This window comes from Haliotis rubra, unplaced genomic scaffold, assembly GCF_003918875.1.
Source record: "Haliotis rubra isolate DU_JTF1 unplaced genomic scaffold, ASM391887v1 Scf1210, whole genome shotgun sequence".
NCBI lineage: Eukaryota > Metazoa > Mollusca > Gastropoda > Lepetellida > Haliotidae > Haliotis > Haliotis rubra.
This window is the reverse complement of record NW_025765127.1, coordinates 132,355-146,611: the sequence shown is the minus strand read 5'-3', so window position 1 is coordinate 146,611 and position 14,257 is coordinate 132,355. Positions and strand designations below refer to the sequence as shown.

General features: G+C 41.1%; 1 protein-coding gene and 1 long non-coding RNA gene across 2 annotated transcripts in view; both read right to left on the bottom strand.

Moving 5' to 3' along the window:
• Positions 1–14,257, bottom strand: part of LOC124265357 (obg-like ATPase 1) — a gene marked incomplete at its 5' end in the record, with an annotated part of 191,500 nt that overhangs the window by 79,538 nt on the left and 97,705 nt on the right. Inside the window, one exon of the mRNA XM_046700132.1 lies at positions 3,703–3,849. Within this exon, the coding sequence (XP_046556088.1) occupies positions 3,703–3,849 (147 nt within the window). The remainder of the gene's footprint in view (positions 1–3,702; positions 3,850–14,257) is intronic.
• Positions 9,289–9,566, bottom strand: LOC124265349. The gene is made up of 2 exons (XR_006895437.1): positions 9,440–9,566; positions 9,289–9,378 (listed from the first exon to the last, which is right to left on the bottom strand). It is a non-coding gene; the product is annotated as an uncharacterized LOC124265349 (long non-coding RNA).

The window sequence follows — 14,257 nt, the reverse complement described above, 5'->3', positions numbered from 1 at the left end:
GGAGCTAGAAATTACAAGGACAATTGCAGCTGAAACACCACTCGAGCAAAGGAGGTGTATTCTGAACAAAATAATCGTAAGGCTGATTTCTCCCCAGGCCAAAGAGTTTGGCTATATTGTCAAAAAGTGGAAAAAGGCCTTTGCAACAAGTTAACAAAAAAGTGGCATGGCAGTTATTACATCGTTCATTCAGGTCCAAATTTCACCTACAAACTATGCCGAAGTTCTGACGACAAATTACAAAAACCATTGGTTCATGCCAACCGTCTGAAACCATCGGCCACAGTATCCTCCAGAGCCATAGGTCAGCAAAAACGGCAACATGGATTCAGGAATCATAGATGACAATGAGGAACCAGTCAACGACACACATTTTGACAGCAACAATGCCCAATCAACAAGTTCGACAAAAGATCAATCACCTGTCCAACAGAGAGGTAAGAAAATCAATCCAAAAACAAAGGCAAACAAACCAAATACTCCTACCAAGAAGAAGAGAGCCACTCCGGAAAACTCTGCTGGCCCCATTACAACAGTTACTAAGCAGAAGCAGAGCACCCCAGGTCCAAGTAATCCCACCAAGGAAAAAGAAAATACAAACATGGGAAAAAGAGGAGTAAACAGTAAGCGTCATCAGCCAGAATCAAGGCCACAATCAGAATGAAGTCAAGTTCAACAACCAACCCAACAACCAACGTCATGCAATGACTCCAACGTTTTCAATCCTGATGACATTCACTCAATTCTTGCTTCCAAGAGAGCAAACAACAAACTCTACTGCAGAGTGAAATGGAAGTATCCAGAAAGAGGAAACACATGGGAATATGGCAGCAGCATCATAGACTCAATTCGGAGAGAATTTCACGTCAAGAGAAATATGTCAGGAAAACGACGAAAACGTCCGCTGAAGAATCACAAGTTCTTCTACCACTGACTGACTGAGTTTGGCTTTACGCCGCTTTTAGCAATATTCCAGCAACATCACGGCGGGGGACACCAGAAATGGGCTTCACACGTTGTACCCATGTGGGGATTCGAACCCGGGGATTCGAACCCGGGAATTCGGCGTGACGAGCCAACGCTTTAACCACTAGACTACCCCACTGCCCCTTCTTCTACCAAAGAGAATCAGCACAAAACAATAAATCAATGTCAGTCAATGTACATGTGCTGTCAAGGAGATTCAAACTGCAATCAATTATTAGAGACCCAGTATTGGACGTTGAACCATATCAAATGGAACCTTTACACCTACGAGAAATCAATAACAATATAAAGAGAGTTGTTGGCATTGAAATTGTTCAAGGAGACTGTTATGTCAAAGTCTCGTATAACTATGACAAGAAGAAGGCAAAGTCATCAATATCCCCAGCAATGGCAAAATACTCTTCATGAATGTCTACGAGTTATGATTATGTCAATTTTTTGTGTGTGTACATAGAAAAGTGGAAGAAAAGTATTGAAAGGTTTTAAAAGTTCTGCTCCGGAAAAGATGGCTACCACCAATTTCAGTCTAAGTCAAACTTGTTGCCATGGAAACGCTAAAAGCTTTAGGAGTATCAGCAAGGGTACTGACAGATGTTCTGGAACACAAACATTGTGAGGGAGATGCGTAGCCGTTAGGGGTCGTGTCAAAATCACACAAATTAAAACATTTGGACAACTGTCAAAAGAACCTTGTAAGGCAGTCTATCAACAAGCTCTATTCTGAAAACAAATACATGTCGCTGAAAATTTTAAAAAAGCATTTGAAGCAAGAACACAACCTCAGAGTATCAAAGTACACACTCTGGCGACTCTTACACTCTTTCGGGTATCGTTATAAGAAAATTTCGAGGGAGAATAGGTCAGTACTCTGTGAACGCCCTGATATCGCTTCGCTTGAGAAATAATTTTCTCAGGGTTATAAAGAAGAAGCTGCCGAGGAAGGGTTCGAGCCAGTGTACTTGGACGAGACCTGGGTCAATGCCTCCCGCACACTGCCAGCAGTCAGTGGGTACCCGATGGGGTGATAAGGGGTCACGTGAAAGCTGCCTCTAGGGAAAGGAGAGAGACTAATCATTCTCCATGCTGGTTGCTCCAGCAAAGGCTTTCTCCCAGGCTGCGACTTGGTATTCAGGGCAAAGTCCACAGATAACAGAGACTACCATTCCGAGATGAATGGTGCGGTTTTCCTCGATTGGGTTAAAAACAAGTTGGTACCAGCTCTACCAGAGAAGTCTTTTATCGTAATGGACAATGCCCCATACCACAGCGTGCAGGACCCCGACAGTAAAGCCCTGACATCGAACAGTCGAAAAGGTGATATGATATCATGGCTCGACAAATTTCAGATCGCACGGCCTTCAAAGGCTACGAAGCCTCAGCTATATGAGATCATAAAAAGCCACAAAGGTGAACCTTTCTACAAAGTTGACAGTTACATAAAAAGTAAGGGTCACGATATTCTGCGACTTCCACCCTATCACTGTGACCTTAACCCCATTGAACAAGGTTACTGGTCTCGGGATGGCTTACAACAGGCAACTGTGGCACCACTTGTCATCCCTTTAAGTCGTGACTGACACTATGACAGACGAGGAACCAACAGGTCTCCCGGAATACATTTTGAGATGTCCCCCGCCATGACTGGCTGTTCCGTTTCTGCGGTTTCACCCTGCCGCGACAGATAACAACTTTTGCGTTTTCAATGATGATAGTTTCTTAAACAACTTTTTGGGAGGAGTCCGGAAAATTTTCAAATATAAGAAAGCTGTTGGGTCTTAGTAAATGATAAACATGTGTACTATTTATATTTATGTGGCAATTTTGTACAATGATAAAATTTGCAATTCATCGGTCCGTTTCTGACTCAAACGGACTGTAGTTCCATTTCTCTATATTGGAAATCACCAAGGAACCCTAGATATTTCAATCACTTCATCATCGGTCGAATTGGATCAAGCTGATTCTCATACTTTGGATCAATCAAGTTCTTCAGATACAGCAACTGTAAATAGCACTGAAGAGGCTACTGTAAATGACATTTCAAAAATTGTTTTGAATTCCGAACAGAATTCAACTAGTTCTCCCCAAGATTTAGTAAAATGGCAGAATAAACACATTGAACACCAGCCTAATGGTCACATTTTAAACCTGCGACACATGTGATTGTGAACTCACGTTTGCACGCTCCGTGTGTGTCGAGCTGTTTGTTGCCGTTCTGGCATCTGACTTGGATATGCGATTGTGTATATTTTCTATATCTAACAGTGCTTTACCCAGTGAAATTGTCTATTGGTGCAATTGTAAATGCCCGGAATTATCTGATGCTGGAAGATGTACTTGTTAGGACAGCCTTTCCAGTTTCACTCTAACCTACTTTCACATGTGGAGAGCCCACCTCTCAACAGATTTTGTTAAAATGAAGTGAATCATAGCCATGGAATAAACTTGTGTGCAGAAATGTTGTATTTTGTTGTCTAACATCTGAAGCTAGGTTTTATGCGTGGGGGACGCTAGTTTGTTTTGGCCCTTTTCAGTTAGTGGGGTAAAGGTTTGAACTCATTCAGCAATGTAACACATGAACTTTGACTGTGAGCTGGAGAAAAGAAGCTTACATATATGCTAAATGTCAAATGGCATTACTTACTTACAAAGGCTACTTTGTGTCTCAGTAGATACTGGGCAAGCATGTTGATCGGATTTGTGGCATTTACTTACCTCTGGGTGTTTTTTTCCTTGAGTAATGCTTCTTTGGCTTCATTATCTTCACCCATGTCTGCCAGTCTTAATTCCAAAGCTCCACTGAAAAGGATGACTGTAGCTCCAGGGTCATTAGCATCAATCCATTCTTTGATTCCCAATAACCTGCAAAGATCAATATATCAATGTGCTGATGAGCTATGGATCTCAACAAAGTTTTATCTATATACTATACAGTTATCCCAAAAATTATTGAGAAAATCTCTGTTTCCTAATTCTGAAAATAGAATGTTAAAATAGGTGTTACATTATGTAGTAAGGTACTCTATATGGGAGGCAACTCTTGTAGGCTTAAGAATGAACCTTAGTACATCAAGAGTTATCTCCCCCTTGTGCAGCTGACAGCTTCCTTTGTTGACATGGCAGATCTGACAGCAGAAGAGAAAAGAAAGCTGGTTCTAGATGATTTTGAAAGGGGTGTGACTAACTCAAAAGAGTGACATTCCTCTGTCAACAGTGTACAGAACTTTGAAGAATATTCAGTCAGGAGTTGGGATTGAGCACAAGACAGGGGCAGGGAGGCCAAGGAAGTTTAGTACTACGGATCGCTGACGGCTTGGTCAGATTGTGAGTAGGGGAAAATTGAAATGAGTTGAGAATATCAGAAATGAGATGATTAATAGAGGAAGTCCACAGGCATGTAATGAAAACCTAAGACAAGAATTACAAACTGGGTGAAAAAGCATGGAATTCCCTCACCATTGATGAAAAATGCACAAAAAAGAAAGACGTTTAAACTGGTGTTGGGCTCACGAAAATCCAAAATGGGATAATGTTTTCCTTTCTGATGAAAGTTCTGTCTGCCTTTTTCCCGAACTGTGTGAAAATTTGGACAAAAGATACCATGAAACCTATCTACTAATGCCCAAAACATACCCAAAATTTAACATGTGGGGTGGGATATCATCACTTGCAATAACGCCGTAGTGTATTTTTAATAGAAATTTGATGAAGGAACAATATGTTGACATCTTAAATGGTCGCCGCCTTCCAACGGCCCGAACACTGTATGAAGATAATTGGATTTTCCAGCATGATAAACACTCTGCAGGCAACACAAAACAGTGGTTATCAAACGAAAATGTACAAGTTTTAGACTGGCCCATCTACAGCCCAGATCTTAACCCTATTGAGAAGACTAATGAAGGACAGAATAAACCAAAGAGGACTTAGAAATATTGAGGATATGAAGAAAGAAGTGCCCGAATATTGGGATACGCTCTCACACGATTTCCTACAAACTTTGATCGGAGATGCACCTAGGCGCATTCAGTCATGTATTGCAGGGCAAGGAGGTCTCACAAAGGAAGGAAAGATTTTAAAAAATAATAAAAAAATCTATGTTCTGTAGAAGGGGGGTGGCTGATATATGTACCGTAGAGGGGGGAGCTTATCTATGTAGGGTGGAAGGGGGGCAGCTTATCTATGTACCGAAGAAGGGGGAGGGCGGTTTATCTATGTACCATAGAAGGGGAGCGACTTATCTATGTACCGTAGAAGGGGGGGCGGCTTATCTACAGCTTACACTTTCAGCAAACTTTTTTTCTGGTGGTAAGAAAACAACATTGTATCGCTTCATATGGACGAACAACATAAAACGATTTGTCAGTGAAGATGTCAAATTTGCAATTAAATATCACTGGACAAGAATTTTTACCTTTTCAGTTTTAATTAGATTTGCTTGGCATTGTCTTATAGTCAGGTATTAGATAACAATGTGTGTACTTGTCTCGCATACAGAGCCAAATCTAACAGTGATTCACTTAAAACATACCCAATAATATAACGAGAAGAATTCTGATGTAGTGATTGGGAAAATACAGTATCTGGAGCTATTATTTTACCAAGTGAAATATATTTTAGCTTTGTCTCACTTTAAGTGAAGGTTTTGTTCTATGAATGTAAATATTTATGATTACTTGATACATTTATATCAAACAGGCTCCTACTCACTGATGTATGGGGCTTCACAAGTTCAGTTTTCAATCAGTAGATGAGGGATATTTGAGAACTATTGATGACATAATCATTTGAAACTTTCTACAAAACATTTGCTATAAAATACATGGAGTAAAAGTTAAAAGGGTATTTACACATATTTGATAAATGACATACAGTACAAAATGACCCAAAATTATCGCTGGTTTGGCATAAATATTAATCATAACATTGTCATTTATTGAAAAACCTATCTAAGATATGGCAGTTTATTAATTTTCCCAACATGAATATCTTTGTAAATGATAGAACCTATAAATATATCCTGTCATATATTATTTAGATGTTAAATAATTAAAGATTCTTATCAGGTCAAAATGTTTATAACTTGGTAAGTCAGTTAATAATATTCAACATTCATGCTTTCAGCTTGGGAATACTTTTGCTGAACTATTTATATATTGTGCAATATATACTCACCAGCATTGAAAATGCACTAAAGTACTGTGGAAATAGAAAAAAACCCTGTTTTTTCACATTTAGATCCACAATTTATGTAGTTAATATGTGAAAGTGTGAAATATCTGTTAAACTATGTTCGGCCTAACTACAGTCTTGGTGGTAGGGAGATAGGAAATGTAAAAAGAGGACTTTACTGAGGAGAGATTAGTACAGAAATGAGCAATGTGGGGTTTTTCTAAGTCCAAGTCGACTTATTTGGAACAGACCTTGGCTTTATGCAAATTAGTGTGCGATGATATTGTATTACAAAGGACACTTTTTAAAGGCCCATTTTGAAATTATACTTAGCTATGGTTGGGGTCGGGCTTGGGGAGTAGTATACACAATGGTGGTACCGGACCAGGTCCCCCCAAAGGCTCAATTTAAAAATTGAGCCCTTGAGGAGTCGCTAATCCCGTACCACCATTGTGTATACTACTACTGAGGTGCACGCAAATTTGAAGAAAATCGGTCGAATAGTTTCTGAAATATTGACTTTTAAGTGAGCATGGGGTCAGTCTGTTAAAAAGGCTCGGGTCGCCTCAAGGGTGGTTGCTCCTCCGAGCGCTGTGGGCGGACGAGTCGCAGTGCGTGTGCGTGTCTCTCTCAGCTTGGTGTACTGGTGTCTGGCTGGCTGGCTACATTAAGCAGAAAAATAGGCATGCAAGACTGATAAAAAATCATGACGAAAAACTATCATAACAAGGTGGGTGATGTGTAAGGGACTGTATCACGAGGTACGATCATCAACTCCTCTCTGACGAATGCTCTCGGCAGTCCGTCTTTCAAGTAGTACAAGTTCGGTTTGCCATCTTTGATGTCGACAAGGTCTACGTTGTACGTTTTCATGGACCATATCAGATCGGTGGCGCGTTTTCTGCTGTCTCCCTCGTATTCTCCCGGCTGGTGTAAGTACCTAACGCTGACCCGGTCCGGTAATGTTTTCTCTGTTTTATAGCGACGCGCTGCCTCCGACGACGATTCGACAGATTTCATTTTGATGGCCTCGATGGGTCTCTTGCCCACGAGTCTGGTGACTTCGTTGTTGATGACATCCACCACTCGCGGTAAACGTACGACCCATTCCGTGTTTCTGTTTTTGGGATCCATTAAATCCTGCGAGTACTGATGTGAGAACACGCATTCGGCTAGGGTGCGATTGAATCTCTCAACGATGGCTTGGCTTCAGGTGAGCTCCCTCAACACCTCGTCTCACCTTGACTTTGTGCTTGGCCAGCAGTTGTGACACGGCTCCCATGAACTCGCGTCCGGGATCGATTTGCAATACGGCAGGCCAGGTCAGGCGACTGCGTTTGTATATGAGTCATTCTCAAAAGATGCAGCTTTTTCCCGTATCAGGATTAAAACCTCAATAAAACCATCAAATTTTATCAGTGTGTTAAAAATCTGATTTCTCCTTCATTGCCAATATCTAATCTTACTTGGGAATTTTTTATCACAAACAAAAGACCGGATAATATTTATTTTTTCCTTTTTTGTAACAAGGGACATGCATTTTGTCATGTATCTAGGTGCAAAAACCTAACATCATGTGTCTGCTGTGCACTAAATTTTATTTAAGAAGGTATTGTTTCTGGAGTGGTTGAAAAGAATAGACCTTTTTCCCATTCCTGGTAGATGTTCATGATTTTCAAGCTGAATTTTGATATAAAAAAAGACCTTTTTCTCTTGTATACCAGAAAAATGTCTTTCCTGTAACAGTTCCCTAGAATTATGAAATAATTAATGATCCCTCATCCTGTGAAAGTGGAACTACATGTTATGCTTATTAACAACTTCTGGTTGAGAGTGATGAGCATGTGGTGTTGTGTTCAAGACCAAATTTTCAAAGAAAATCAAGTTTAAAAGGTCAGCATTTGCAAGTATTTTTTATCGGTGTCTTTTAGACAACATCAATTATAAAAAAAATACCCAATTTTCCACAAGCATGTTTTTCTCTTTGCATTTGGAACCATAATTATAACATAAGAATGTTGTCTGAAATGGGAAAGGGACTGGTCATTATTTTTCTCTTAATTTACTCTTACAATTTGTCTTTCATATAACCAGTCTTTTCTGTAACAGCTATTTTGTTATTGGAAAGACCTTCAGTGTTACTCACAAAGAAACATCAATATTGATTAGTCACATATTCTTTTATGTTAATGTCAATGTCATTAACAGTTGACTTGTGGTAATAATCTAAGGTCTATGGCTGAAACATGTTTTACACTTTCTTGTCTGAATGCAATCGTAACTGCAAAGACAATTCAATACAAATTTGCAATTAAACATTATCTCTGGTAGGTCTTTTGTTCATCTAGATTTGCTATGTGCTCATATTAGGACCTTTAAGATTATATTTTGAGTAACCATTCATATTTTCCCTAAAAATGTGTATGCTATATGTCTTTCAAAAATAGCTGTTACTTAAAAGACTTATGTTGTTACTGCAAAGACAGTTTAATACTAATTATCTTTCATTTTTGTCTTTCTTTCCTGATTCATTCAGATGAGCATCAAATATATGATATAAGATTACCTTATGCTTCACAAAGAAGTCTATTCTAAAAACTTTGAATGCTTTTATGCATTTTAAAAGACTGTTATTTGACAGACAGTGTGTGACTGTGACTATAATAAATATGACATCGTAATGATCAGTCTGCAAAACCATCAAAGTGTTAACATCTAGTTTCCTATATAAAGTTAATGTGTCATATTCTGAAACAAAATTTCAATGAAATATTCACTTCTGTATGTTTCTCAGAACTGGCAAGATAGGTATGACAAATGCGGAGATTAATTTTAGTGAATGATTTGTTACTTTGACAGCTTGAGGGAAATGATCAAAACTTTGATACTTTTGTTGGTTGCAAGCCTGTTTGACAGTTTGAGGAATGTGATCCAAACTTGGATACTTTTGCTAGTTGCAAACCTGTTTGACAGTTTGATACATTCATGGCAATTACAGTCAAACTTGTTGTGAAATGAGTTTCTGAGTTCCTAGAAAACAAATTTCAAATTGGTAACTGCTACTTTTATTGTTGTTTATTCAAAGCACACTGTCTAAAGTTTTTATTGAACACCAGAATTTAATTCTTCTTTGTCTTCCATCAACTTGATCTGAAATGTCTTTCCAGTAACTCTGACATGTCTTTGGGGTAACACATAGGCTAAGTTCCAAAATATAGACTATGTATTTTGCACTTCAAGTGTGGTAAAATCAATACTTTATAAATTGATTAATGTGAACCTATCTTATCTTCACTGCCATAGATGTATTCTTATCCTAACTCAAATATACGATTGAATTGTCTTCTCTGTAACAAACATGTCATTGTTACTCGCCTTATTTGGAGATATAAATATAACATGTAACACTTACTATACTTCTGAGGGTAACAAGCAAAAACTCTTCCTTTCATTACAGAGAGATCAATGATATTTGCTACAATTAAATAGTTTTTCAAATATACTTGATATACTTTCTTTCCAATAACATAGGGTGTCTTTGGCATAACGATACTGTCTTTCATATAACGGGTCTAAAAAGTAAATGTTTAGAGTAATAAAGAGTAAGACATTGTCAGAACTCACTCAGAAATATCAAAATGTCCTGTTCAATCACCTTCAGTGCAATGATTTTTTAGGTGAGACAGTTGAAAGGATATCAAGAGTATTGCAAAGTACCCACAGATTTAACTTTTTCATCTGACACAGTATAGAACAGGTTTATTTAATAAAAATACAATTTTAGAACTGATTTTTTTTAAGTGTGAGTAACAAAATAACACATAAGGTAGATTTTACAATGCAATATCTTTACATGTCAATGTATTTTTAAGAAAATGTGGATATTACTGTTGTTACAGAAAAGACATTGTGTCTTCGTCCTAATTAGTTTAATTAGTCTTCATAATAATATGTCACATATAAGCCTCAAATACTATTGATATGTGAACCTTAACAACGTATCTTGCCATTTGTGAAAATAAAGATTGACGATTTTGTATTTCAATTATGTTGTCTTTTGTACACCAAATAGCTGCAACTTTTGAGAATGACTCATATGCGTTCTAAGGCTTTGGCTACTTCGTTCGAATCTTTGGTCATCAACAGTTCGGCTTCCTTGTAGCGACTGGCGATGGCGACGACTGTCAGGGCGTACTTGTAGGTTTTACGCCTCACCCTGTCGTGAGGGACAAATAGGAGGTCGGCTTGGTGAACGCGATTCAGCGTTGAAATGTTGAATTTTCTTCTCGGGATGTACCGAGGCGGCCCGCAGGTAAACTTGCCAGATGGCTTGTTTTTTAAGCCAAGCTTTGGCGACGTCTTCCGAGACTTTAGTGGCTTTGGCGAGTGTCGGGATGGCGTCTGCACCTTTCCAGTACCCGCGTGGGCTGCAATAAATTTTCTCCATGATGTATGTATTGCGTGCGTTTTAATTATTTAATATGTGCGTGTGTCCGTGCGCGTAAGTGGCGACTCCATCGATGGCGATCCATCGTTTCGTGTCCATGGGAGACAGCGACATCTTGTTGATTCTCAGTCCGTATATCCTGTGTCCGTCGTTTCTCAGCATGTACATTTGGTGTTTGAACATTTTATTCTTGAACAGGTCTTCCTTGAATCGGATTTCGGTGGCAGCGGCTTTCTTGATGGAATACATCTTAGGTCTCAAGCTGACGTATTCCGCGATCAGCGTGCCAGAGCATTCGTCCTTCATCTCGCCGAGCATTTTTTTTTGTTGACTTGGCTGTGCATAGGGTGATCTTTGGGGTAGTCACTGGTGTCGTACAGGTGCATGTGTTTCTGTATGTCCTCGTACACGTCCTCGGTATGAATTTCCATCAGCAGGGAATCCTTATCTGTGTACAGCACTTCGCACCTGTCGCCGTACTGCTTTTTCAGCTCATTGTAGTAGAAATCGTATATAAAGTGTTTGGATAATTCAAGGATGCTCATCCCCTACGTAAACGGGCCGGTTGAATTTGATGTGGCTTTTGTTCATGTGCAGTGCTGCTAAGTCGTCGTCGAATATCTTGCTTCAGTTGAACGCCGGGCTGGCTATAAGTTTCCTGAGTTTTTCTTCTTCACTGGATCTGACTAATTTCACGTTAACGCGTTTTCTCAAATTCTCCATCGTCTTGCCTAACACCAAGTTGTTCATGAGCTTGTACAAGTTTTTTTCGAAGCCGCTCGTGGCTTGTTTTCGCAGATTCGTGTTCAACCGAATGCAAGGCTCCATCCAAGGACTTTGATCGAGTTTCATTCCCAGCGACAAGTACAGCTGCAGGTTACGATAGTGAACAACGTATTTTGTATTGTGCATCAAGTTCGGCACGAGTTTTTTGACGTAGACCAACAGCTTATTGTCTCCCAGCAAGTATCGTTGGTAGTCGGACATCCAATCCGGGTTCACGGTCAATCGTTCGGGAGCCAGGGGATAGCAATTGTGCGATTCGTGTAATTCTCGAGGGTACTCTTAAGTCCACTTCGAGCACGTAGCCTTTGTTCGAATCCGGCGCGATGCTATTCACGGGCGAGGAGACCCATTCGAATCCCCCAGTGGGGAGATACTGACTCATGGCCCAGCCGTACAGGTTGTTGGCGTCGAGATAGAGTATGTGTTTGGTTGGTTTGCTGGGGTCGTGACCTTCCACGTACTTGTTGTTGGTTTTGGCGCATCGTTTGGAGGCCATCGAAATTCCGGCTCACAAGCCTTTCTCCACGAACAGGTGCATGTCATAATCCGTCAGCAGTTTCAGTTTCACGCCGGTCTTTTTCAACAAGATGTCCATAGAGAGACCGGGGGAGGAGAAATACCACGCGGGGTCCAGGCCATACTGTTTCGAGCACGTTTTTCTGAATATCTCGAACACGTCGGCCAGCAGGAGCACGTCCGTTTTCAAGTACAGGTCGTGGTAATCGCCCAAATTCTTGCAGCCAAGTTTGCCCCACACGTTAATCGCGTGCGAGTAATCGTCTGGGGTGGTGGACGAGTCGGTCAAGTTGCTGTAAAGGCGATTGATGTGAGGCAATCGCGTCTCGTCGAACCTGGACCAGTCGTCCATTTATTTGTAGGGGCAGACTCCCTTCCACAGCAGCAGAGGTCGAGTCTCAGCGTCGGTGTATCGATTGGTGATGTTTAAGTCGTTCGGGTTGTTGGCATTCACCAGACTGTCTAGAGACGACAGGAGAAACTGAACGCTGTCGATAAATCTCAGACCGTCTAAGGAGAAGGAGATGTATTTTCCATGTTGTTGGGGATGCACGTTATTTTGCCGTCGACTTTCAGGATGGCCTGCATGATCAAGAGGGAATCGTACCCGCGAAGGTTGTGAAACACGACAGAGATTTTGATGGTGTTGGGATCAATTCTGAGCTTCAGGTTGCACGCGTTGTGAGTGGCACCTCTGTACTTGCCGGTGACGTGGCAGTGATCTCTCACGACATCCCCGTTCAGGGGTTCGTCGCACCCCTGGCAATTCTTAGCCTTCTTATGAGTGAGTTTATCCTTCGACGTCATGCGCATGAGAGCAGAATCTGACAACTCTTTCCTGATGGCTTTCTCTTTGCGCTGTAAGAACGTGAGAAATTTTCTCGGCTGCGTCGGGACCTCGGTAGACCACGGGAGTGTTCGTTCGTCCATCGCATCGGAGGACCACGTAAGCGAACCTGCAAGCTTCGTGTTCCTGCCTTTTGTGCGTGAAACTTTTGTCTAGTAGTTTTTTCCCGGCGTGCTTTGATTGATCGCACAACAGTCTGCTGAGACTTTTAATCGTTCCATAGTGATACTTGTCCTCTTTTTTCGATCATAACTAAATTGATCCTTCGCATGGTTTTATCTAGGACGGGGCTTATCCTGTGCACAATAGTTGTGTTCCCTTCGTGTCTGAAGACGTTAATAGCCAGAGGGTTTTGTTTTTCCACTCGAGCGATTTGTGAGATGGGAGTAGACATGTCTATCCCCGTAAAGTCGAGGCTCGATTCCCCAATGGAGGGATAGCTCGAAAGTCTGTCTGGATGATGGGTAGCCGGATGCAAGTTGGCTATGATCGCCACCGGTAAACAGTCGTCGCCTTTGTTTTTGACGTTGACCATGGCTTGCTTTTTCTTGTAGTACGGTGACAAGTCTAGGTACGACCCTCCTTTGAACGGCACGTAGTGTCCAGGTAGACCGTGTTGATAGTGTCCACGACCCAGCCCGAACCCATGTGCGTTTAGCGTTCCAGGGATTCTCGTATTTTTGCAAACGAGGTGTCGATGGACGCGCGTCGATGGATTCGGGTTGAGTCATGACTTCTTGCTTGACTCTGAAATAATTCTGGATGAGCTCGGTGGTGCCGTCTGTCTGCCGTTTTTCCAGCGACATTCTCACCGTGAGTTGAAATTTGAGGCTTACCAGATCGTTCACTTCCTCAGGGGTTTGATGTCGTCGACTTCCATGTTTTTGTCGACATCCATCCTCCTGCCTGTCAGATACTTACCTACGACGTGCTTCGTCCACACGAACCATAGTTCAACGGGTTTGTGTTCCTCCAACAGTTCGAGTAGCTCGGCTTTCCTCGCTCGTCGCGAATATCCTCTGAGTCCACGCTCCTTTGCTAGGAGCTTGAGTTGTTTCACCGAGGGTTGAGGAGGTTTGTCGACGCGAGGAATGTCGAGCAATTTAAACAGCTGAGGTTTCCTCAAACGGGAGTAACCGTTCACTCCGCGTTTATTGGCAATCTTTTTCAGTTTTCGGACGTTGAGCATTGCTATGGTTGCTATGTTCAGATGTGAAGTCAAATCTCTAATAGGCTTTTGAGTTTCGCTATGTTCAGAAGCGAAGTCAAATCTGTAATAGGGTTTTTTCACATGTGAAGTCAAATCTCTAATAGGATTTTCATCGCTATGTTCGGCTGCGAGACAAAACCTCTAGTAGTTTGTTTGGTGTGCGAAGTATGTCTTGCTGTTAAATAATAGCAAACCCGTCAATACGTTGGATAGTTAAACTTTCGACCGACTTAAAAAAATATATTAAAAAAAGCGATGCACGTTAAGATTTTTATTCTCAGCAGTCGGTTGC